Source organism: Triplophysa dalaica, chromosome 11 (assembly GCF_015846415.1).
Source record: "Triplophysa dalaica isolate WHDGS20190420 chromosome 11, ASM1584641v1, whole genome shotgun sequence".
In the NCBI taxonomy this organism is placed as follows: Eukaryota; Metazoa; Chordata; class Actinopteri; order Cypriniformes; family Nemacheilidae; genus Triplophysa; species Triplophysa dalaica.
The window spans coordinates 20,019,934-20,043,371 of NC_079552.1; the positions used below are offsets into that span (position 1 = coordinate 20,019,934).

At 39.0% G+C, this 23,438-nt stretch overlaps 1 protein-coding gene across 4 annotated transcripts in view; it reads right to left on the minus strand.

The window, feature by feature from the left end:
- The window catches only part of dst (dystonin), a 171,242-nt gene that overhangs the window by 105,856 nt on the left and 41,948 nt on the right, over positions 1-23,438 (minus strand). For all 4 annotated transcript variants that reach the window (XM_056760083.1, XM_056760086.1, XM_056760084.1 and 1 more), the window contains exons 6-11: positions 20,389-20,478; positions 16,767-16,844; positions 16,056-16,148; positions 4,344-4,510; positions 3,410-3,522; positions 2,412-2,518 (exon numbers count right to left, since the gene is read on the minus strand). In XM_056760083.1, coding sequence (XP_056616061.1) covers positions 2,412-2,518; positions 3,410-3,522; positions 4,344-4,510; positions 16,056-16,148; positions 16,767-16,844; positions 20,389-20,478 — 648 coding nt within the window. The remainder of the gene's footprint in view (positions 1-2,411; positions 2,519-3,409; positions 3,523-4,343; positions 4,511-16,055; positions 16,149-16,766; positions 16,845-20,388; positions 20,479-23,438) is intronic.

Consider the following 23,438-nt stretch of genomic DNA (forward strand, 5'->3'; position numbering starts at 1 on the left):
TACTACCATCTCAGAAACATAGCCAGATTCAGATGTTTTGTCTCAAGCCAAGATTTAGAGAAACTAGTCCATGCTTTCATCACCAGCAGGGTGGATTACAGTAATGGACTCCTTACAGGTCTTCCCAAAAAGACCATCAGACAGCTGCAGCTCATACAGAACACTGCTGCCAGGACTCTGACCAGAACAAAAAAATCTGAGCATATCACTCCAATCCTCAGGTCCTTACACTGGTTACCAGTTACTTTTAGAATCAACTTCAAAGTATTATTAATTGTCTATAAATCACTTAATGGTCTAGGACCTAAATACATCTCAGATATGCTCATTGAATATAAACCAAACAGACTTCTCAGATCATCAGGATCAAGTCAGTTAGAGATAACAAGGGTTAGCTCAAAACAGGACGAGTCAGCGTTTAGACATTATGCCACCCGTTGCTGGAATCTGCTTCCAGAAGACATCAGACGTTCACCAACAGTAGCTACTTTTAAATCCAGATTAAAAACACACTTGTTTAGCTGTGCATTCACAACCTGAGCACTGTGCTGGTTTACATCAACTGCACTTCTATTTCTAATTTATTTTTGTTTTCCTCTTATTCTTTTTATATAAATGTAGTTGAGTAGGCGGGGCGAGACCGTGGTTCGAGTCCGGTGAGTAATTGTGAATGAGCGCCAGCCGGGCTCGATTCACGCAGGAGATAGGGAGCAAATAAAAGGAAAGAGCGACCGGACCGTCGAGGTTATTATATTTATGTTATTAAATGTTTAAATGTTTGCCGGTTCCCGTCTCCTTCCTTCCATGTCTGAATCGTTCTACATTAGTGCCGAAACCCGGGAGGAAGGAGAGACATGCTGTCGGAGAGTCCTCGCCGCCGAGTGGCCTCGCGGTGCCAGAGAGTTCGGGCAGTGCGGACGAAGGGCGTCCGCCAGTGGCTGCCCGAAGCGGTGGCTCTGGGGAAACGGAAGTGCACAGTGCGGCCACTGTCAAAGATTCGGTGGAACGGCGACCTTTGCTGCCACGCCCCTGGGTCGAGGTGGGGTGGCTTTCGTCCAAGCGGGAGCGGGGGAGTTGCCGCCGTCCGCCAGAAGCCGGAGACTGCGTCCGTCCCCCGAGGGGGAGGAGCAGGGGGCGGAAGTGCCGAGTGCGGCCACCGCCTGCCTGAGGCCGGATCCTGCGTCTGTCCCCCCAAGGGGGAGGAGCAGGGGACGGGGAACCCGCCCCGACTCCCATATAAAGGAGGAGCCACCGCCGGCCGCCAGGGGGCGGACGGTCGAGCCGTCCACCGAAGTCCCAGGGCCACCGCAAGGCACCGCGAAAGAGCACTCCGGCTGGTTGAGGAACGAGCGGCAGCATGTCGGGGAACCGGACTATAATTTTTTTATATTATATAAATGTAAAATATATTCTCATCACCCCTCTCTCTTTCCGGTCGCTCCGAGGGCTCCCGTCTCCATTGTCTCGTCTCGTCGCTGCATACCAACCACCCCCCCCCGAGGGATGGAGCTTGCACAGTCGCGGGGGTACCCCCCGGCCTGTGAGGGGGGATGGGGTATGTAGTAGAGTAGGCGGGGCGAGACCGTGGTTCAAGTCCGGTGAGTAATTGTGAATTGTGAATGACAGCTGTGCGCGCACCGGGCTCGAATCACGTAGGAGATAGGGAGCATATAAAAGGAAAGAGCGACCGGACCGTCGAGGAGAGAGGACCGGGCCTGAACATATGTTAAGTTTATATTTATGTTATTGTGTTTTGTATTTATGTTTTGTTCGCCAGCGGGCGGCCCCTCTGTTATTATTTCTGTTATTAAATGTTTAAATGTTTGCCGGTTCCCGCCTCCTTCCTTCCCTTTTATGGAGATTATTACAATAAACACTCACATTTTTAATCAATTTTATTGCTGTTTTATTTGTGATCTTAAATCATTTGCATTTTAAAGATACTTTTTATTTCTTTCTGTCAATCATTTTATGTAAAGCACTTTGAATTGCCCTTGTGTATGAAATATGCTGTATAAATAAACTTGCCTTGCCTTAATTTGACAATTATTCTAAATCACATGCTTGTTGTTATTAGTTTCATGTTTTTGGAAATGTGACTCTGATTTAGGAAAATAGAAAAGGTAGAAGTTGTCCAGCATGATGATTAATAAACACATGACGTAGACTAGATATGACATCTCTTGCTAGGCACTTTACACCCCAAAAAAAATTAATTTGTCCTCCTGTTTGAAAAAAATACAGAAAATGCTTCACTGTATTGCCAATGGAAGCCTATAGATCCATCATACAGCACCAGAAAAACTATGATCACAGACTTTGGAAAGTATAGCCGTAAGACATAACACGACATAAACACAATCCCAAAAACAACAAGATGGGTTACAAAGCAGATAGTTGATCATACTTACATTTGCATTGATGCCATCCATTCCTTCCAGGACTTTTGGAAAGACATCGTATAACGTTGATACATAAGTAATGACAGACTTCTCATCTGGAGATGACACGTCTACATCTGCCCAAAAATATGAGGGATTAGCATGCTATTTTATAAACATCTTTAGTAACAAATACTGATTGTAGAACTGAATTTCCCTATTAGTCTGTTGATAAAACAAGTGTTGTAGTAAGTATGTAATAGTTCAGCAGGTCTGCTCCACATGTGGGTTTTGATGAATACTTTATAATAACCAGATGACTGATCAGCAAGTCAGATCAGATTCTCTTAAAGGTGAATCATGGTTGGGGGGTGTAAATCAGCATGACAAATACAAGAAAGGCTAATAAAATCGAAATCCGCTATTGAAAAAAAAGATCTTGCTTTTTTTAGTTAAAGTTGGTTCTGTTAAATGCAGTCAAGACTGCCCGAAGCCCACCCTGACCCTACCTAAAATTACATTGCAATACAGGTCACTGGTTAAGAACATAAAATAACAGACTATGATGATACAAAGAATATAAAACAACCGCTTTTTCCAGAGGCCGCGTTAACCGAAAATTTTCTTTCATTTTTACCAGTGATGGAAAAATCTGAAGGCCTTCCGTCATTTTGACGGATTACAATGAGGGCAATTTGTAATTCTCCTTTATGTCAAGTTGGTCGCATCCAATCATTTACTTTCATAAGAACGTGATTGTAAGTGAGCTCTTCCTAAATGAACCTAAGAGATCCCTAATGATTTGTATTCATATTCAGGAAATGTAAAAACAGAGAAATGCTTAAGTAGGATTTGTTACAAAATACCCATTAAATGACATGAGAGCAGAAGCATATGATTATTCTTTTATTAATCATATATATGATTGTTATATTATTTCATCCATATCGATGTGTCTTCTGAATGACACGCAAAATGTCTGCTCAGCATCTGATGTATCTGAGGTGAGAAAGTGTGAAGAAACTCACCCTCTGGGTCCAGCAGTCGGGCGACACCGAGCTGCTCGGCCACACCGAATGCTTGTTCTAAGTTTGATCTGCTACTCTGTGATGGTACTCTGCTTAAGTCCACCAGATCAGGCCTACATTAAGAGCGAAAGATGATTTTACTATATTTTTTAAAACCTTTGCATAATAGGTAAACATAAATTTTAACCTCCCAACATAGGAATAAAAATACATGCAATATTAATATTCTGCATGACAATAATTAAGCATGTTTTACCACCATTAGGACATTTAGCATTTATATTAGTACTACAATTATGACATTCTTAAGAATAGGGGTTACCAGCGATGATGAGTAATGATTTCAAGTAGAGTTTTACCATTCAAAACATAACTATCTTAAAAAAGGTAAATCTTCCCCATATTTTTTTTCTGATTTTAAAGTGAAATGTAAACTGAACATGTTTTTGATATGTTTCATGAGAATCACTACCTGCAGAAAATCTTCCCTGACTGACAGGAATAGCGATTGATAAAAATAACTGTACAAAGAAGCAAGTCTTCAGAATCTATGTCATGTGAAAAACTGTGTCTTTGCTGAGGACAGTCATGTAAAATGAGATTTCGTCAAACTCGGAAGGACAGGTTATTACTCATAACCAGCTGATCATAGCAAAAATAGAAATAAGAAACACAGATGTTAGTGTTTGTTCACTAAAACTCTGTCTGAGCTGACACACAGCATCTAGACAGCATGTTAAAATCGACATACAATGGTGTTCACGGCCTATTTCATTTCTTACACGGGATATTAAAATGAAAACATCTGTGGTCTTTATATGGCAGGTTATGGGACGGGCTAAAAATAAGAGAGCTTTTGACATCTGCTGAGAAGAAAATTCATTTGATTTATAATGACATTTTTGTGTGCACTTAAACAAAGCCAGGCTGTTACCTGTACTTATGTATAATAGCGTTGAACAGTCGTCCATCCCTCCACGAGGTAGTGAAGTTGTCACATCGGACACCAACATACCCTTCAGTCATCTGCTTGGACCACAGCAGAAGTCTCTCCTTGGCTGTCATATCCTCGGACTCTCCTGTGACGTGGATGTCCGAGATCTGCATGCATGACAGACAAAATCCTTATAAGTTACTATTGCTATTAACATGTTATAAGAGTTACAAAAACAAAAGGATCTTATTTATAATCCAGTCAAATTCAACGTCCAAATAAACTTAAAATAAATGTATATTTGTCAGAAATCCATTTTGAACATTTATTGTTTTAAGTCTCTTTTAAAAAGTCTCTGTATGGTTTTAAATATTAAAAGTATTTAACAATACACAGCAAATATTTTTCACATTGTTTCCGTATATGTTTTCATTGTACACTGTAAAAAATATTGTACCCCTAGCTTTGTCTTCTTTACTCAACTTTTGATCAAGTGGTTTATCTCAACTAAACTTTTATTACAAAAAAATAATCAATCAGTTGAACCAACTTGAAATAACTGGACAAAAAGCAAGTTTATAAATTCACTCAAGTATGGATTTAAGTCCTCCCAAACCAAAAGTTTTCTCCTAATATATGTATTACATTATAAAGATGCTCTAACATGATGTTAAATTAAGACAGACCAAAACACTGGTTTCATTAACTGCTCAAGCAGTTTGTGTTGAATCCACTATCAGGGGAGCAAGGGATCATGCATTTAGACCTCAATACCAGAAACACAAACATCAATCATGGTGACAATCATAATACAGCATTCATTAAAAAACAACTCTAAATACAACAGGCAAGTAAGGATTTTCAACAACAACTGCATGAATAAGACAGGACTCCTTTAAAAAAAACTTTTTTCAAAACCGAACTTAATATGCCACGATGCATGCTGGGAACTTTTCTGTTTGTTAAACTTCCATCATTTTGCAAATTCTGGACAAAAACTTCAGTACCAGTCAGCAAAATAATCTTTTTAAGCAACACACTGTGAATGAATTTTGTTCAGTATGCACAAAATATTGCAGTGGTTCTCAAACTGTGGTACCACTAGTGGTACTTGAAGAGACCCCTATTGGTATGTGAATTTCATGAATTTCTTCTGTGTTCAATTTTCTTTGTTAAATGTTTGTCTTTATTCTTTAGCCGCTACAGCCATATCACCCTGTAGCCCAAGACTGGTTGCCCACTGGAGCAAAGCAGGGCTAAGCCTGGTCCGTACTTGGATGGGAGACCTCCTAGGAAAAACTAGGTTGCTGGTGTGGGTCCTAGTGCCCGAGTATAGTGACGGTGACACTATACTGTAATAAAACACCGTCCTTCGGATGAGACGTTAAACCGAGTTCCTCACTCTCTGTGGTCATGAAAGAGCCTCTTTGAATAAGAGTAGTGGTGTAACCCTGGGATCCTGGCCAAATTAGCCTCAAGACATCATGGCTACCAAATCATCTCCATATGTACTAATTGGCTTCGCAACTCTGTCTCCTCTCCACCAATAAACTGGCATTCTGGTGTAATATGCTGCCGTCGCATTATCCAGGTGGGTGCTGCACATTGGTGGTGGATGAGTAGTTTCCCCCTGCGATGTATTATATAAATAATGAATTATTATTTTTATTAGTAGTACAGCTTTTTAGTCTTTCTGCAAGTCCCTACAAAGTTAATAAATTACCCAAAAGAGTAATTTGCAGAGCCCTGTTTGTAATCATGAGGAAAGCACAGCTATTTATTTTAGTATTTATTCATGTGGTTTTCTATGGCGGTCATTATGTGGTACGTGGAATAACTCATTTTATTAAAGGTTGTACTGTAATGTAACGTAAACATTATGAGAAGCGCGCTAGCCAGACAGGATTTAAACTAAGCCGGCAATAGACCTAAAAGTTTGGTTTAAAGGGGTCATTTGACGCTGCTAAAACGAATATTACTGTTTGCATTAGATGTAATACAATGTTTATTAACGATTTTAAAAGTTAAAAACGCTGTATTTTCCACATACCGTGCATGTTTGTATTTCCTCTTTGCTCCTCCTCTCTGAAGCGCGCTGATATTTTACAAAGCTAATTGCTCTGAAAACCCAGGTGTGCTATGATTGGCCAGTTCACTAGTGCGTAGTGATTGGTCGAATAGTGCACAGAAATGTAACATCTCTTACCATATTTGGAACATCAGGTTCCAAAGCAATTGTACTGACAGCTAAGTATACATTTGGGCAGTCTTAGTCAAATCGTGTTAAAAACTGACATAGATTCGCTGGGGTGGGGTTACACGACGCTATATAAATAAAATAAAATTGAACTGAATTGAACATTTGCTTAATTTGATGCCAAACGAGCCACTGAGACTTCATACTGAATCATTAAACTATAATGAAAAATTAAAGAATGACAGTCACTGCTGTTACCTCCTGGTGTTTAGAAGCATGCTTAGGATCTTGTTGGACAGCATCCAGAGAACTCTGGGAAACTAAACATCCAGAGCAAGTGTGAGCCCTCCTCCGCTTCCTGTGCACTTGAGAATCCAAAATCATGTTGGAGAGTCCCTCCAAGTTCTCCACTTCGCTCCTCTGGGAGCCGTTTCTTCTCGTGGTTCGGAACATGTGCTCCACTGCCCCAAAACTTTCTGCCCTCTTCAGCTGTCTCTGTCTCTTTCCCAAAAGCTCTTTTGGCATGATGCTCCTGGAGCTCTTGGTGACACCATGTAGATTACGGTCAACAATGAGTTTGACTTTCTCGTTGTCTGTCCGAGCAGCACCTGCACTGGCTTTACTTCGGAGAACCGGGACTTCTCCAACATAGACCCCATGACTAATGCTCTGCTGCCTGGGCCTTGGATCCTCATCTGGCTTTAGGATCAAATCATCTGTCTGATTGACATAATGACTACTGGGTGTAACATCATCCGCATCCTCATTTATACAGTTTTCTGTAGCAGGGCTCCTCATAGACTCAATGGCATTAAACTCAGCAGACTTTCTCTTTCTCCTTTTCTGAAAGTATCGACGTCCACTGAGCTCTTTGGGCGCTGGACTCAATGGGGCTTTCGTTGGATCGACGTAACACTCCTCCTTGGAGCCCCTCACGCATCCGCACGTATTACCCATGCCGGTCACTTGTGTTTGTAACACTGACTGTCAAACAAACATTTCACTCCCTCCTGCAATCTCTAAACAAGTTTGACAACTTCAAGAACTTTCTTATCCAAGCAGGAAGCATTCATCCTTTTCCTCGAATGTGTCACGCTACTAATGTGATGACAGAGGACCAGCAGCATACCTTCAGAGCCGAACAGACGTGACGTGATTCCCTCCGAGACTCCAAAAACACTTGTGTTTCCTGCGTGTCACGTTCGCCGATGTTATCGCATAGCCCGGCCCTCTCTTCTCACGCTGCCACCACAGTGAAATCTCAGTGACCTTTGAAATGTCAGCCTTTGCCCTCATACTGCAGAACAAACACCAAACAGGTTGAGACGCCCGGCAAGCGATAAAAACTAACACAGCTGTGCCATCGGAGGTGTGTCACAGCTGAGGTAACGTCACAGCCCTCATGTGATGTGTAAACACAGTCCTGCTCGGGTTGGGTTTCTCCGATTCTGACTGCTTGTCCTGAGTGGTCAGAGGTTGTAGAGAGAGGGGGGAAAGGGGACAGAAATGAAACAGATTCCCATCTGATGCCTTCTGATAACCGTGTGAAATCTATACTCAGCATGTTGAGCCTTTCCAACAGGATCATGTGGGCTTTAAAAATAGCACGGCGCAGACCGTGCTGCCCCAGAACTCTCTCTTTACTCATTAACTACATTAAACATGAATCACAACCACGCCAAAACCTCCAGTGTGCCCAGTGCACTGTTAAAAAAATCTTTGCAACTTGTAAAGCCAAGTTGACTGTACTTAAACCAATGGAACGAAGTCATGTTATTAGTGATATTAAACGTATTTTGTTAGTCAAATAAACTGTAAAGTGACATAACAAAATTTTAGCAATATAAACTGTATAGGGTTATTAATGAAATAAACTGTATTGTATTATAAAACATTGATTTTGATCCGCGAAATAAACGGTGCAGTGATACAAAATATAATTTTATTTCTGATATCAACATTTCTTTTTAGGGAAAGTTCACATAAATAGTCACCATTGACTTTACATGTTGTTGTAGGATAAAATGAACTATGGTCAAGTCAATAGTGACCATATTTGGGTGAACTATTCCTTTAGTTCTCTTTCTTACAGTAACCACTGTCTAATTGTAGCTAATGCCGCTTTGAAACCATGCAAAATTGTGAAAAGCAACATATAAGTCAAATTGAATTGATAAAGAGTAATATAAACTCTACTGTAATCTTAAAATATTTCATCTAATAAATAAACTGTGTAGTTATATAAAATACCATTTAACTAGGAAAATAAAATGTAAAGTGACACAAAATGTTAATTATAACGGGGGCATATCACATCATAACTCAGTTGTATGGTTATAATACGTAAACGCAGCAAACATGATTAAACATTTATTTAAAGTAAATTAATGATGTCTGCTGAGACATCTACAGACCAGAATACCACTAAGACATGGAGATGGGCTTTTCCAACTTGGGCCAACCTATCAACACCCTCGCAACCACACTGAAATGCAGAATAGCCACATCTTACCGACAGAACATCATTAAGACCACAGGGGTGGGCTCTTAGGACTTGGGCCAGCAAACAACCACCTGACAACCATCCAGTAATCCCCAGCGCCCCGCACAGCAGCACCCTACCATCTATCAACAACCTACTATCAATCAAAGAGCAATGCACTAAAAACCAGTCAGAACACCTGATTCTATTCCTGTTGGCACAGTAGGAATCATTAATTATATGTTCATACATATTACTTGTTTTTATCTGTAAAATTGATTAAAAAAAGCGACTGTAAAAGAAAAGACGAACTGGTATGTTGCAACCATATAGTTGGTTTAGGCAATATACAAACCATTTCATATTCCTTTCATTGTGGTTTCATTCATTGACTTCAAAGCATATGTATATGCCAGACCTATATCCACAAGCATTTGAATCCACATAAAGGCTTAAGAGCTGAATGTCTTTGTTCAAACACGGTTCAGACAGTATTCAGATGCCAGCTGTGGATACTGTACAAATGAATCAATACCATATCCAAAATATAGACGTGCAAATACAAAAATTTCTAAATGACTGTAAAATGCATAATTGCATTTTCTGGAAATCTTTTTAAAATTGGCTACTTTCAAAAGAAGTTCCCAGAACGCTCGAAAAATATGAACAGCGTTCAGAAATCAGCCGTAAGAGACTAAAGTCTTGGCAGAGCCATCAAAAACAACTCTATGTATGTGCCCTTTAACTTCGGATCATGAGGGAACAGGCCGCATGCCCAACGGCTCGCTTGGGAGTGACAGCGGCATGTGCTAAGGCACGTCCCCACGCTACCTGTCAGCTAGTTTTATGAGCCAAGCATTATCTAACACATTCCTCCACTATGCCTTGGTTATCAATTTTTAGGCTTGTTTTGAAAGCCTTTGGCTCAGAAGTTATCTAGATGTGGTTCGTCGGGAAGGCTGGGTCAGGGTGGTTTGCAAGAGCGAGCAGCTTTCCTTCTTGCATTCCTGGTGTCTTCATCCTGCTGATGTGAATTAATACGGATCTGACTTCTCTGGCTACTGCTAAAACTCTTCGCTCATAACATCAGCACGAGGTGACTGGTATTAATCATCTAGAGTGGTGGAGGATCGACTGTGCGTCCAAACTCTTGGAACTATTTTAGGGGCTTCAGGACCTTTAGACGCATTATATACAGCTGATCCATTTTAACCTGACATGGCGTCTAAAAAAACATTGGTTTCATGAGCTGAGGTGCCGAGAATCAAAAGTAGAGGCCAAAGATGTCAGTCAGGTCCATTTTGAACAAATAAAAAACTGTGATATTGAAGAACGTGTCATGTGTGAGAAACCTGTAAGACTGCACTCTTCCACACGTCTTATATACTGTACTATATATGATGTACATTTCACAGGCTCAGACCTGAAAACCTGCAGCTGCGAAAAAAACCTCTGTGTGACCTCTGGCTGTGACCTCTGCCTATGACCGCTGCAACACAAATTCTCTTCATATCACTGTACCCCTGCAAAATATTGCAGCACAAAGACTAAAAGCTAATTTCTGTAAACTTTTAACTCAAACTTACATAATCATCAAGCAAAAAAGTGCATGATTTTGCAAGCCAAGAAAAAGCTGATCCAACGAAAACTAATAAATGTTGATATTGATGATGCAGAAACACACTACCGGTCGCAAGGTGTGTGTTTAAATATATGAGTTTAATAGACAAAAACATAATTGTGCAAATATATACTTTTCAAAATAAACTAATCTAGTTTTTTTTTTTACTTTGAAAAGGATGACTTTGACTAATTAAGCAAAAAAGAGCAGCCAATAAGAGCTCAGAATTGATGGGAACCAAATTCCATTAACTGAAGTCGTACCACTCGGCGGCCATGTTTGCAACACCTCTGGGCAGCTATTTATGTCATAGCAAGTCCACAGTCCTATCTACTTTTTACAAGCAAATGCACGTGAACCAAAGCATGTATGTTGGATTCAACAAGCTGTGCTCATAACCAAATTCATCAGCAGAACAATTATGATATGAGCACAGCAGAAAACTAAACTCATGTTTATTTGAATGATGGCTTGACAAAGTCTTTTAAAGCGGCCATAACACACACGGTTTCTCCCAATCTCATATTAATCTTGAGTACCTATAGAGTAGTATTGCATACTTCGTAACTTCGAAGAGTATTTAGTTTGAGCAAATTTATGAAAGATAGATACAGCTGTACGATTATTTCCAAAACCATACGGTGTGTGCTATGGGGAGGGGTAGACTGAACTAAAGCACGTGCGCACCCATTGTCAACAAAACACAGACATCAGTTTCACTCAACACATGCGGTTCATGTCCGGCATCTTTTAGCGCCGGGACGGCTCCATATATCAGTTTCAAACCATCTCCAAATCCAGCGTTATGTCCACAGTTTATATAACATTCATCACCCAAATGCAGTGAACAAACAAACACCTGAACTTCGTGAACGTATGCTCTCTCTCTCTCCTGCACACAAGTGAAGGTGACATCTGCGCATCCTCCTTCTGTAGCTCCCCTTGCTGCCGTGTTGGCGCGCCACATGCTTTTCCGGGAGAATTGTCCAATAAGGGACTAAGAAAAATTCTTACGAAATTTTATATGTTCGAAAAACTTTCCGAAACCTGTATGATCGCTGGGGGAGTGTATCCAGCACATAAATACTACGTAATGCGCCAAACTCGTTTTTTTACAAGTTGACCATGTTAAGCATGAGAAGACAGCACGTTTAACATTGTAAAGAGGTCAGAATGCATGACACATCGTTGCACCACCCCTTTAAGCCTTGAAGTCTGGAAGTAATAGACAGTTTCATATTAACAACATAAAAAAACGATTTAAAGAGTACGTAGCATGAGATCATGAAAATGACATTTCATGCAGTCTGTTCTGTTGCCGTGTTTGAAAGTAAGCTGTCTGCGAAGTTGTAAGTCCGAAGGTGAATAAATAACAAAGTAATTTGCTTGTAAAAATGGAAGTCGACTCTGAATCACACAAACGAGACGTGGAATAGTTCACCTGCGTATCTACGTCACTATACATAGTCCCCGCCTATGTTTTGCTGAGACTGCCGCGAAAACTTATGTCTCCTCCCCCAAACACTGTCGCTCGTTCGTGTTGAGTGTGTATCATGTCTAGAGCCTGTGTTCAGCGGTGTGACACTAAAGCCTGGCTCAGACTTCAGGAGTTTTAAAATCCTGACAGACTTTAAATCTGGTTGCAGCTCACACATAAGGAGAATCTTGCCAGATTCTCTTATGTACAATCCTAAACCTGGCTCAGACTACAGGAGTTTTAAAATCCTGACAGATTTTAATTCTGGTTGCAGCTCACACATAAGGAGAATCTTATCAGATTCTCTTATGTAAAATCTTAAACCTGGCATTACATCTATATTTGAATCTCTTTTTCAAGCACTACAAAAATAGGTTTGCCCTTTGTAAACTTGCATTTATGAATGTGAAATGTCCAGAGAAGAAAACGTTGGGGGTAAAGTTGTGTTTATAAATAAGACTAAATGTTGCAAGTGCAAAAATAAAAATTAATTGATTGGATTTTTTTATATCATAATTGCACATCAAAAGACATTTTTAAGACACCCAAATACAGGATAATATTAAGATTATCATACCAGAGGACGCCTCTTACGTCATCTCACCGGGAAACAGAAGTAAACAAAGCGACATCGCAGTTAATTTCACGTGATCAATTTGTCCTATTATGAAAAAAGTGTATTTCCACGATAGATGAAGGAAATGCAGCGGCTATGCAAAAGTTCTAGAGTGTGTAACTGTACCGTTTTAACTGTAGGGCTACAACGGCGTATCCGCGGTGAAAAGCAAATGTTTCTGTAGCAGTTAGCAAAGGATTTATACTTTATTGTAGCAAAACTGTTTCTTCTCAACAGAGTCTTTGTCGCTCTGAATGATTCTCTGTCTGTCGGTCCAAAGCCGCGGTATCGTATTTTAGCAGATGGTGCTATATGATTTTTTACTTGGGCTGAAGTTATGACTGTGCTCTGGGCGAGTAGCTTAAGTTTAATGTTCATATATAACGGAAGAAAACAATTGTCGCTGCCGAGAATAAAGATGAATGCTAACGTGATTATAAGATAAAGCAAAAAAAACACATAAACGCATGTATGTGTGCCTATAGACAAATAACAATCTGTTGAACGAAACTACAAGCTGCGCGTTAGCAGTTAATTTACCCGGTACATTTAAACCTACGTGACTTCTCCCTGCAGCTCTTTTCCTTATCTATGCGGTTGTGGTATATTTTTGAGGATAAATTATAAAGACAATCCTGTTGTTGCCACACGTTGTTCCTCCATCTTCGCTGTACAACGTACCCTTGCAGGAGCTTTTACGGTTGATATTTTTAAAGGCTTGTCAGTCATCTCCGTCAACTTTCAGATCTTTCTCATTGGGTGTAGCGAAAGTACCAACGTCATCAGTCCGATTTAAAATCCTAAATATCAAACATGTTTGATATGATCGGCTAAGATTTCTCTCGGAGCAGATCGGGAGTTCTAAGATTCGATCTGTGAACGCCTCACATTACGTGATAATCTGGGCCGATTCTCGGGCCCGATCGCGTTTTTAGGCCCGATTTTTTCAAAGATTCTCGGGAGGGGAAATCGGGGTAAAATCTGGGCGAGAATCCTATAGTCTGAGCCAGGCTTAAGTCGTTCTTATTTCAACTACCAAAGGAAGAAAGTCTGAGGGAAAAATAGTAACAATTCATTTTTCCAACAATACCAAAGGATTATAACCCCAGGGTTGTACTGTGGGCGCGTCATTTCATCGAACATTGGTTTAATAATCTTGGCGCCTTAACTGCAGGTTATGTGAAACGATGATCCTTAAAAGAGGGTGAATACAAACTCTATTTGGACCTGTTAGCTCCAGCGAATCCCAACGTGTAAGTGTGACTTCTGATTTTTGTCTTAACTTCAAGAAATATTTTCGTACCTTATGTCTGTGTTTAGCTAATGCATATAACGCTAACATTAGCATGTAGCGTTATTTCTGGGGTGATACAGTTTATTTATCTTGCTATTAACTTTGCATTTTGACACACTTGCCGCACTTGCACCTATATAGATATATTTGGGTTCCATATATATCATTTCTCATAACGTCATCTTTCTGAAATGCTCTATGTACCATGACAACGCACAGTTAAGACGAAATGTTAGTATTACTAACGTATTTTAATAATATTTTATTTCATTGAGGAGCAAAAGCACAACATGCATGTTGTCACACTGGGAGTTTTAATGACAAGAGTTGTCACTTGCCACTGACAAACATCCTGCTCCAGTCGTGGTGGAGTTTGTTGTGGATTAGCGTCTTCTTCCTCGTCAGACTCGGACTCAAATTGGTAAGGTAAAATCGCCGCCATCTCTTTCTACACATATAATACACATGACATCCAACCACATGTAAACCGTAATCTTGTAATGATGGAAGGGGGGTTCCATTTGAGACAAATGATGAACGCGTTTGACCAATAACAACAGACTACACCATCTGACCAATCACATGACACAAGGTAAGCAGGTAGGCGGGGCCTAGACGGATGAATCGCGTAACAAATCATTTGAGAGTCAGTCAAGAAGTAAGGTACGAATAACTGCCTATTATTACGACATTATAGTGTTTAAACACATTGTATGTACATAAACTTGTTGTTGGACACTCCATAAACCTAAGTAGGACCTAAAAAACATATGCTAGGTACTCTTTAATCAATGGAGTGCCTGTAGATTACTTCTGATAAAAATCAAAAGAAATCAAGAAGAACCGTTACATGGCTACAATTCTCTCTCCAAAATTTTTAATTTAGACTGCGATACCAAGCTCAACCGCTGGATGTCAAATAATGTATCATACGGCTTGTTTAAATGTGTCAAAACTACAGGGCCCATTCAACATATTGTTCATTTAATAAAATGAACATACAACAAAATTCAACAAATCGTTTATTCAATACAATTATAAAACAGAAAAATAATAATACAAATTAATATTAACATAAAGAAAATAGAATAAAATGTAAATAGTTATATTATAATACACAAGCATAAAACAAACCTGAAGTTAACTAGGGGACAGACGGGCGCGTGTCCTATTAAATGGTCTATAGAGAACGTGTGTGATTTGAATCATTGGATTTTGAAATGTTTTCAAGCTACAGTATATGGTGATTCAAGCACGTTGAAGGTGGTTGCTAGGGTGTTTCTAGGTGATCAGCAGGGCTGATTCTAGGGTGACTTGATAATCAGATCTCTGCCGATGCATATTGATCTTTAAATTAAATTCTAAATTTAAAATAAATGTTTCAATTTTACTTCTTTATTATTATTTATAATAAATACATTTATTATTTATTTATTTCAAGATATCATTTTATCAAGGAAATCTAAAAAAGTCAACAAAACAGTTAAGAGGTTCATATCTTAAAGCTTTACATAGTTTTGCAAGAACCATAACTAATAAAGTCTGTGTTTTATAAAGCACAACTGTATTTTCTACTTTGTTAGCAGAGGTATGTCAGTTAAATATTTAATATTATATTAAATAATTTTATTTATTTAGCTATTTAGATGGATGAAGCCGGAACATTAACAAATCCTCCTACCTATCTACAAACATAAAACTCTGAAGGTTTGCCATTGTTAAGCCAAAAGAAATAAACTGTGTTTGCCAACACTATAAACTGCTGCTTCAGTCACAATAGTTAAAATAAAATACAATACTTTGTATTTTTAGACAAGTCGACTAACTGCACACCCATGAACTCATGTAGTTTTGCAGTCATCCCTACAAGCATTGTCTGACCTCTTGTGGTCATGGGCTGAACTGCTAACTTCACTATTACATCACTATCATAACATGAGCTACAACACAAAGTATAATCTCTTGACATTGTGACATTGCACAAAACAAAGCAAATATCTTAAAACAAGGCCAGCCTCCACTCACCTGAAAGTGCAGAATTATGGTCCATATTAAACCCAGTGTCAGTTTTGGGTTTCCATCTGTTATGTCATCATTCCTGATGTTGACCAGCTTCACCTGTTAACACAAGGATGTTATCATGAGTGACTTTATTTACTATTGTGCACTGTTCTGCATACATGTGAAGTTACAGTATGTGTTTCTAGTTGACAATTAATTTAAACCTAAATATCAATATTAAAATATGTAAGACTAATGGTTTCGGAATTGCTTAATGAATTTCTACTCTAATCTTAATCAACTGTCTAATGAATCTAATATTGTACTTTTATAAATAAAATTAGTATTTAATCTAATAACAAATGAGCAAACAGCATAAGCATAAACATAATTTACAGCATAATAAATATTCTGTACTTTTTGAGCACCAGAGGGCCCTAGAGGTCAGAATGAAAGAACAGGTGCTTCATTGTTTACATCTTCACAGATTGTTGGAAAACAAAAACTAGGTTTATTCATTTATTCATTCATTTATTTATACTCGGCTTTGCCAAATTATGATTTTTTTAATCTCATCCTAAAAAGTAAAAAAATGCTGATATTTCATACACACTTATTGTAAAAGACAGTACAGTCATGTTTTGTATATTCCTACGGCTTCCATTTACATTATAGATGCTTGGCATTTTGGTCTCCTTGTGTGCGTGTAACCGTTACTACTTTCAGTGGTCTCACCTGCCGGCGTTTTAAGTAGTCCAGTGAAATCTGTACATTCTGGAGTCTATGGAAGCGCATGCGGCCCTTCTCCCGTGGCTGTGAGGGGCGACAGACAGGAAATATCATCAGTATAAATTATATGTGACACAGCTGAACTCTCGGCACCAAACACTCACCGTACCATCTGATTATTATAAAACAACTCAACTGTTGCATTTTATTATATAAAAATTATGTATTTTGGGAATTTTGAGAGAAGAATAGAGAAATCCTGCTTGGCTGTGCCAGACTAACACCTAAAAAAACTTGTTCTGGGGACCAGTTAACATTTTTTTGTAGTTTCTGAAGAAACAAAAAATAATAATCTTATGAGATTATAGAAACAGTTCACCCAAAACTGAAAATGTGGATATTATTTACAGAAGTTCTGAGGTATGCTGTTATTTTTTCAATAGAACACAAAAGGAGTTTTATTCTTCATCACGAGAATCAATGGCATTGGCTGTCAATTACATTACACCTGATGCAAACTGTGAAGGTATCAAAATATCAATCACTTTAAAGTTTTAGTTATATATATATAGTTACAAATATATAAGTTTGGAAATAGGAACAAAGTTATGGATGACATTTCAGGCGATTTCAGACTACTTTTATAGTATTTTTTAAACTTGACAAACAAAATCACTATTAACTATTGTTATAAGCAAATAACATGCCTACACATTTGCTCATCCAATTCTAAACTTTTGTCCTTCACAGAAAAAAATTAGTCAAGCTTTAAAACCCGTAACTAAAGTAAAAAATATCAGTATGTTTGACTTCATAGCTTTAAACTGAAGATCCTCCTAAAAACACTAACTTCAATTGTTGTTACTGTACAATTGTAATTTTACATGCTGGTTATAAGTTATAAGATGCCTCAAATGAGCACAAAGCCAGGAATGGAGCGGGCCGAGACCCAAGCGTTAAGCAGTAAGATGGGAAATGATAAGATGGAGAGAGACAAAGAATATTTTGTGTTGGTGAAAAGCTCCAGTGTCCAGCCAATGCACAAAAAACCTCCATTAACTCTTACAATGGAGCTGAGATGCTTCTTGATGTGCATTTTATTAATGGTCATCATCAACTTTTAACACAATCCAGTGTTGTGGGTAGACCTGAAGAGAATTGACCACAATTGAGCAAATGATGGATGGACCTGAAGAAAACTGCTTGTGTCGACATTGAAAGAAACAGCTCAGGAGGGCTGGAAATAAAGGACTGATGTGAAGTCATGATTTTCTATTATTTTTCTATTAAAATATTGTTTAGTCTCAATTTAATCTTGTTTCTGTCACATGATCTTTACTCATGATTTAACAATGGCAGAATTGTAAATGTAATATATGAAATAAAATATCAGATTTTAAACTACTGCTTTAAAGACCCCATGAAAAGATTGAAATGCATTTTTTATTCTTAAACTATTTTCTAGTGTAACAGTGACCATGCCCTTTTTCAGTGGCTTTGGTTCAGGAAGTAATGCATTTCACATTTTTTTGTCAATTCTTTTGTTTTGTAAAACATTGATTTCCATCATTTTCTACATATGCAGTTTACATAGCAAAAGCAACTTGACTTGCAAATCTTGGTTCAAAATGTTGTGTGATGAATTACACGATTAAAAAATATTTTGTGCTAAAACAATCTGATAATTGGTCTTAAGAGAGATAAACAGTGTTATTATAAATATACTCCATTTCCGAATTCACAAGGTCTTTGACACACTCTTGAAGCAAAAGGAACTTGAATCAGGCCTTTAATTCACAGCTCAAGCTTCAGTGTCTTAAGAAATGTTCAAGCTGGTGTTGCAGTGCACTCCACAGCAACTTCAGGAGGCAACATACAGTATAGCAACATGGTGACAAACACAGTGTTGATCCATCCAAAGTCTAAACCTGACTGCTGTTCTTAATGTCTACAGTCCACAGATGAGAAGTCAAGCTTCTCTAAGTTAATCTCCACAGGACACTCTACATTAGATCTGTTACTGAGGCTGGAGAGCAGGTGTCCACACCTACCCCCTTATCCTCATCATCATCATCATCATCATCACGTCCATGCCGCTCAACCGTGCATGCGTCAGCCGCACTCACCAACCGTAACGTCTTCAGAAAATCACGCTCCCTTGGCTTAACCGTGGGAACGTGAGCGTGAGAGAAAAAGACACACATACAAACACAGAAAAAGGTGGACACGTAAGACATAGAAAGCAGAAGAGAATGATTAGGACAGAAGACACGAGGGAGAAGAAAGAGGGTGTGAACAAAAGGAAAGGGGCAGCATCTAAGGAAAATCTCATGAGAAGCTATAATGTACGTTTTCACTTCTATAGTGCTTTGTGCATTGCATCAAAGCAGCTTTATAGAACAACAATGTTTTAGTGTCAAAAATATTTTGAAATTAATTTTGGTATTCTATAAGGCTTCATTACATAACAGGATCTAACCGTAAACAGCTCAAGAAAAGTAGTCAAAGAAATCTCAGACAATCAGTTAAATTTTTCCAAACGGAGTGAATAAATGTAGGCTAACTATATTCCACATCATTTTGTTTTGACCGTGACCGTGACCGTGTTTGGGGTCATATTTAAAATGATATTAAAGTCATTAAAACTATGGAACAACACAGATGTAATTTGGGATTAAGCCGTGAGTAAAATAAATTTAAAAATTAAAACTCAATTTAAACATTCACACACTTATATTAATACACTACATTACTAAACTTTTTCACTTTTCATCAAATTTACTTAAATACAGATTACTTTCCATACTCATACAGTAAATGTATTTTAACAATGGTCCTATTTGTTTTTTTATGAGAGCTACATCGAATCTCTGAAACTGAAACGCAGGATTTCCAGTAATTTACTGTATAATTAATTTACATTTTTGTTTTAAACATAAACTTACATAGTTCCTACATTTTCTTTCATAAAACAAGACTGAATATCTAAGATCACTTTTCGTATCATGTAAATGTATTGTAATCTAAGAAGTTTTACTTTTATACTAGAAAAAAAAGCTTAGAAAGATTGTAATTTTTAGTGTGTTACTGTGCTAATGCCAGTAATGAGACCAGCCTCTTCTTGCTCATTTTGAAGTGTTTTCATTTTGATTCAAGTAAAGTTTAACTCAACTTGAAAACAGTACTTAAAGGAAAGCAGTATTAAGTGATTAATTTATCACTTTACAGAAGAACAGGCAGACAACACAGCGGACTAGAAATACATGATGATTTCTTAATGTAAAACAAACTGAAGTGTAAATAGTGCACATAGTATGTGATCTCTGAACGGCTTGTAGTGTAAAAACACATACATGCAGTTTAGCAGTTTACACTATAAGCACTGATGTTAGCTGCTCTAAAGCTCTAAAGTATAAAACACTAATATTAGCAAAGCTTATTAATGTGTAAGTGTTGAAGGCCTGCTTTATTAGTAACACACTCACACACACAAATGTGGACAGGTGTGGATGATGGATCTACAGCGCCGCCTTCAGTTACATTGTTAGCTTATAAAAAGTGATATAAAAAGTATTCTGCTTAAACTTTAACCCACATAAATGTTTAAGACAGAGCTGACAATACTCACCAGTGTGTCACCAGACAACACCTCCAGAAGAGAGATCAGGTTATGTCCATCTCGCAAATCCTCATACAGGTCATTCACATGCTTGCGTACCTGCCACAGAGTAAAACAAGGATTTCAAACATTTTTCCAAAATAAAATTCATTTTATTAATTAATTTATTATGTTTTTATATACTGTATTGTTTACATAATATATACATAATGTGTGCTTGCTATTTCTCATTTATAATTTTGAAACTTACACAGACTCATATTTTTAAATGTAGAATGTATGATGTCATTTTCTTTTTTTAACTTTTTTTTTTTTAATTCCTTCATAGGGAATCATTAACTAGTGACATGTCCAACGATGCTTAGAACACAGAAGTTGCCGAAAGATAAGATATTACAGACTTCACCCCTTTTTATGGCATCAACTGTGAGATACCGAAAAGAAATCTTTACAACATTCTGAAAAGCCTGTATTTCTAAAGGAGTGTAAACTAAGGGCTTGCTGTTCGAAAAGTTAATACATCTCTGTTACAATCCTGCAACAACTCGCCAACTCACCTGTCATACATCATATTTCATGATTCAGAGAAACCATCAGAGTCTCGGTTGACAATTCGATATGTCATCAGTTCAGAAATAATGAATTACCAACCATACTTTCACAAGAATTATCACTCATGTTGTGTTGAAAGTATTGTTAGCCTTCACGTAAACATGCAGCATTTCAGTCATTTCCTACATGAATGCATAACACCCCCATGAGACGTTAATTAATGACAGATTTCTTATCTGAATGTCTTTCACCACCGTATCGCTGAAGGCAGGTACGGGACACCACGCTGGGTACGTTACGCTCAGTTTGCCCTGAATACCACACCACTGCAGTCACCTCTATGCCTTACTGACCTGCTTTCACTCAGGTCCTTTCCTCCATAATTCCAACAACCACAGCTGCGGGACTATAATAGATTGTAACGGCGGATGTGGGTCAGTCCATTACTCTCATCTACTGTGTGTGCTGCTAGTCAGTGCCACGTGTAAGAAGTGAGAGCAGAAGAGCCCACACTGACATATGTGAAATGAGGAAGACACCTGCATGACTTTAAAACACCTGTTTGTAAAGATTATTGACTCAGTGTTAATGAGAGCTGGATGATCTATAACATGCTATAATTATGATAAAGTTGTTTATTTTATTGTGAATTATTGTATTGATTATATAAAACAAACCAACATTATAAATATTGTGAAGATTTACGTTCATGAAATTTATCACAAACAGTGCAAACAAATCGTTTTAGCTTCATAAAGGACAAAATGTTACAATTTTAAAAAGCGCTTACATCAGTAAAATAATTTAAATTACTTTTGTGAGTTAATTAATGCAAAATGATAGACATGTGAGAAAACTTTATATTTTTTTAAGCTGCAATGACATCAAATGGCAATTCAAATTTTGTATGCAATATTGCAAAAGACCTGCATTATAAATTATTTTTATTTACCTGCCCTTAAATATGTCTTGGCGTGTAGATGGGAGCATTGCAAATATATAGAGCCACAGAAAAATATTAATAACCATTTTGCTATTATTTTCAACATTTCTCCTAAATTGAAACAAAAAAAATTGTAATTTGCATTTACTTGCAGAAACGTCTCGGTTACGTCTGTAACCTTCGCTCCCTGATGGAGGGAACGAGACGTTGTGTTGAGGGACAGACTGGGGGTTTGATTCTGAGAACCCTTTCATCTCTGAGATAAAAATAAAAATGGCCCCCCTACGTCAGTCTCCGCCCCGTACATACGGGTATACAAGGAAGATGGCGGCGGTCATTCATCACTCTTTGTGCTGAGGAACCTGAGCGGTGCTCCTTGCAGCGGATCGGCAAAGCATTGTGGCATGAAGACACAACGTCTCGTTCCCTCCATCAGGGAACGAAGGTTACAGACGTAACCGATACGTTCCCCTTCAGTCGGTCTCTCGACGTTGTGTTGAGAGACAGACTGGGGATATATCTTAACACGCCACGGCGCTGAGCCGTATTACGACCTCGAGCTGAGCGACACTGACTAGGCTAGCGAGTCACAAGTGAGCGGTGCAGCGAGATGTAACCTTCCAGTGAATAGTAGTGGACATACTGCGAAGCCTGTACTCACAGTCATCACGGACAGGGTGTTCGCCTTGTAGTGAGGCGCATCCGGAGCCGTCGACTGGGAAAGAACACTGCTCTCCTCTTGGAGAGTGCGTTACGGAGACCACATCCTGTCGTACGAGAGGTAACATGTGGAATACAGACATGGTCTCCTGTAGGAGATGACATGCGAAGTAGCCAGCCATAGGAGGCCAGCTTTGGTGGCTGTGCCACCAGAGGGGAGGGCACAGATTCGCCAACAGGGGAATCGAGAGTGAGTAATCGTCATACGGGACTACCCAACGGGGGAGTCACTGCATATGGAGCAATAGTCCTAGTAAAGGGGTCCACCTAAGTAGGGGCGACTCTACCAGTACTGGACTTGGTTCCAACAGACCGCTCTGCTCGGTCCGTTACCAATTGCTTAGTGATGGATGGAATGCCTATACTTAACCCAAGAGAGGGGGAATTAGGGAGGCAAGTAATAGCGCACTGTACTTATCTTGGCAGAAAGGTATGGCGCCGTGCAGGCGTACACCCAGACCAGATGCCTGTCTTACACGGAAGGATGTAAAACATGGGCTGATACCGGTGTTTATAGGTTATAGAACCTCGCGAAGGTGCTGGGCGTAGCCCTACCCGCAGCTTGACAAATATCTGCCAGAGAGGCACCTTTGGCCAGTGCCCAGGAGGAGGCCATACTCCGAGTGGAGTGGGCTCTCACAGCAAGAGGGCACGGGCGATCCTGGGAACGGTATGCCATGGAGATGGCGTCCACGATCCAGTGTGGCAAACTCTGTTTGGAGAAAGCCCTCCCCTGGTGCTGTCTCCCGAAACAGACAAACAGCTGCTCGGACCTTCTCAGGTCCTGTGTGCGGTCTAGGTAGAGGCGCAAGGCGCGTACCGGACACAGCACATCGGAGGTTGG